The sequence below is a fragment of the Quercus lobata genome, chromosome 9, assembly GCF_001633185.2.
Source record: "Quercus lobata isolate SW786 chromosome 9, ValleyOak3.0 Primary Assembly, whole genome shotgun sequence".
Lineage (NCBI taxonomy): Eukaryota > Viridiplantae > Streptophyta > Magnoliopsida > Fagales > Fagaceae > Quercus > Quercus lobata.
The window spans coordinates 29,401,838-29,405,562 of NC_044912.1; the positions used below are offsets into that span (position 1 = coordinate 29,401,838).

The 3,725-nt window shown below is 49.7% G+C and overlaps 1 protein-coding gene across 1 annotated transcript; it reads left to right on the plus strand.

Moving 5' to 3' along the window:
* Nucleotides 1-637: 637 nt before the first annotated feature.
* Nucleotides 638-1,402, plus strand: LOC115961540. Its single transcript, XM_031080511.1, has one exon. The coding sequence runs from the start codon at nucleotides 638-640 to the stop codon at nucleotides 1,400-1,402; it is 765 nt and encodes a 254-aa protein (XP_030936371.1).
* The last annotated feature ends 2,323 nt before the right edge of the window (nucleotides 1,403-3,725 follow it).

The following is a 3,725-nucleotide window of genomic DNA, read 5'->3' on the forward strand; positions in this document are numbered from 1 at the left end:
TGGACTGAGAATATATGGACATTAACAGGATTTTCTTATGTCCAAGTGTTGTGTAGCCCAACCTTAGCCACTATCTACTTCGCTAAGGCTCAGTTCGGTAGCCCACTCTCTACAAATTCATTGCTTCTGAGCCCCTTGGACCAAGACCCCATACTTGTTGGGCTTGGGCCCTAAATTGAGACCCTACAATTGGCGTCGTCTGTGGGGAGAACCTGTGCCTCAACAAGTACGACCGTTAGAAATGGAAGGATCAAGTCTGCGATAAACGAGACCCGCAAACTCCCAACGGCAAGATAACTTTCTTAACCTCGAACGAGAAAGAGATCAAGACAAGCGACGAGAGGGTAGCGTAAATACCTCCCATACAAGTAGAAGCTGTTCGAGAGGGAAAGGTCATGCATCCTAAAAGTGGGGCGATAATAGGGCTCTCCAACAAGAAATCGACGACCTGAAGAGGAAGTTGCGCCGAGCACAGCGAAGGCGTCCTTCCCCCAATCTGGACACCAGCGATGAAGAGGACAACGAATACAGGCGAAGGTCGAGAACCCCACCAAGTGAAACATTCTCCAATGAGGAAGAGCAACCTCACAAACGCGGCCACAAAAGTCCATCTTACAAGGGCCTAGCAAACGACGCCATGAGTAAGGCCCTGGACCGCATCTCCCAGTCACCCTTCACACGCAAGATAGAGGGGGCTGAACTTCCTCGGCGGTTCCACCAACCCACTTTCACCATATATAATGGTCAGACAGACCCCGTAGAGCACATAAGTCAGTTCAACCAGAGGATGGCCGTCCATTCCAGAGACGAAACTTTGGTGTGCAAAGTGTTTCCGTCCAGTTTGGGACCCATGGCGATGAGGTGGTTTGACAGCCTCAAGACAAACTCCATAAATTCTTTTAAGCAGCTAACCCAGGCTTTCGGTTCTCGCTTCATAACGAGCAGTAGGGTTCCTCGGCCCTTGGATTCCCTCCTGTCCTTATCCATGCGAGAAGGAGAGACCTTGAAGGCCTACTCGGATAGGTACTGGGAGATGTATAACAAGATAGAGGGAAATTATGATGACGTCGCCATCAGCACCTTCAAGAAAGGCCTGCCGACAGAGCACGGTTTAAGGAAATCCCTGATTGGGAAACCGATCATCAGTGTGCACCAGTTTATGGACCAAATCGACAAGTACAAGAGGGTCAAAGAGGACCAGCAGACGGGTAAGCGTAAAGTGAAGGTTGTCCCTCAAGAAAGGAGAGACTTCAGGTCGGACCGATTTAGCAACAACAACTGGCTGAGAAAAGATTACTCGGAGCAGTCTGGATCCACCGGGGCGCAGGCAGTCCACGCTGTGTTCCGGGATCCATTACATCAGATCTTAGAGAAAGTCAAGAACGAGCCATTCTTTAAATGACCAAATATGATGGCAGGCGACCCCGCGAAACGCAACCAGAACCTATATTGTCAATACCACCAGGAACTGGGGCACACCACCGACGACTATAGAAATCTGAAAAACCACTTGGACCAGCTGGTCCGAGAGGGAAAGCTGAGACATCTCTTGCATCATTCCGGTGGCCGACAAGAGTAGACGAGCGTCGAGGCAAAGCATAGCACCTTGAGACCGCCTATTGGCACGATAAATGTCATTCTCGCCGCTCTAGGAAGAACTGGCTCCCATCCTTTCAGAGTGATGTCAGTGGCTCGACCCCCTGCTGAAGCTGACGACCGTAAGTCTAAGAGGGCTAAAGGGATGGCCTCGTCCATGCTCGGATTCTCGGATGAGGATAAAGTTGGAACCATCCAGCCCCATGATGATGCTCTAGTCGTCACACTCAGGATTGGAGGATATGACGTAAAGAGGGTGCTAGTCGATCAGGGCAGTGCTGTGGAGGTAATGTACCCCGACCTATACAAGGGGCTGAAGCTGAGACCCGAAGACCTGACGGCATACGACTCCCCTTTGGTAAGTTTCGAAGGGAAAATCGTTACTCCGAAAAGCCAGATTAAACTGCCTATACAAACGGGCTCGACATAGTGAAGGTGGACTTCATAGTGGTGGACACATATTCGCCCTACACCGTCATTGTAGCTAGGCCTTGGCTTCATGCCCTAGGAGCTGTCTCCTCAACCTTACACCAAAAGGTGAAGTACTTGTCGGAGGGTTGGGTCAAAGAAGTGATAAGGGACTAAGCCATGGCCCGACAATGCATGGTGTCCGCCATCTCGAGACGGCCGAGTGCCAAGCCCTCAACCTCTACCAAGAATAGCTTATAGCAATTAACAACCCCGGCCCCAGGTGGTGGGGGACCAGCCGAGGAGGCAAGTTAGGAGGATTTGGAAAAAGTTCTTATGGGCTCCGATCCGGAAAGATTTTTTCAGGTCGGCTCGGAACTACCACCCCAAGAAAAGGAAAAGCTAATTGATTTTCTCAAAGAAAATGTGGACGTGTTTGCATGGGACGCCTACGAGACCCCGGGGGTCGATCTGAACCTCATATGCCATCATCTTAATGTTAGTCCGTCTGTTACACCTAAGAAGCAACCCCCTCGGTTACCGTCGAAAGAGCATACTGATGCGGTGAGGGAGGAGGTGATGAAACTAAAGAAAGCAGGGGCTATCAAAGAATTTTTCTACCCCAAGTGGCTTGCCAATACAGTTGTGGTGAAGAAGAAGAGTGGGAAATGGCGAGTCTGCATGGACTTCACGGACCTGAATAAGGCCTGCCTAAATGATCCCTTTCCTATGCCTCGGATAGATCGATTGGTGGATTCAACTGTGGGACACCCTCGAATGAGCTTCTTAGACGTCTTTCAAGGATACCATCAAATACCCCTGGCTGCCGACGACTAGGAAAAGACGGCTTTTGTCACCCCCATTGAAAACTACCACTATAAGGTGATGCCTTTTGACTTGAAGAACGTCGAGTCCACCTACCAGAGGATGATAACCAGGATGTTTGAGCTGCAGATGGGTAAGAGCATCGAAGTCTATATAGACGACATGGTGGTAAATAGTAAGTTGGTGTCCGACCATTTGAGGGACCTTAGTGATATCTTTGAGGTCCTAAGAAAATACAAGTTGCGCCTGAACGCGTCCAAATGTTTGTTCGGAGTGGGATCAGGAAAATTCTTAGGCTATATGGTGACCCACAGAGGTATTGAAGTCAACCTTGACTAGATTAAAGTTATCCACAGCATGCAACCTCCTCGGAACCCCAAGGAGGTCCAAAAGCTCACCATCATGATTGCCGCCTTGAACCGTTTTATCTCTCATTCAGCGGATAGGTGTAGGCCTTTCTTTCTCTTATTAAACAAGTGGAAAGGGTTCGAGTGGATTGAAGAATGTGCCTTGGCCTTCTAGAAGCTCAAAGAGTATCTGTCTCGGCCACCAATCATGTCCAGTCCTGAAGCCGACAAGGTTTTATTCACCTACATTGTCGTGGCCCCTCACGCAGTGAGCCTGGTGTTGATCCGGATGGACAGCGACATACAACGGCCTATCTATTACGTGAGCAAGTCGTTACACGAGGCTGAGATCCGTTACCTCCCCCGAGAAAAGGCTATCCTGGCAATCGTACAAGCCACGCGAAAGCTCCCCCACTATTTCCAGGCATACACAGTTGTTGTTTTAACCCAACTCCCGCTCAGGTCTATACTCTAAAGTGCCGATTACACTGGGAGAATAGCTAAGTGGGGGACCATTCTTGACGCCTTCGACATTAGGTACATGCCTTG

Coding starts and splice junctions, on each gene's coding strand:
- LOC115961540 (XM_031080511.1), top strand. CDS start 638: ATGAGTAAGGCCCTGGACCGCATCTCCCAGTCACCCTTCACACGCAAG.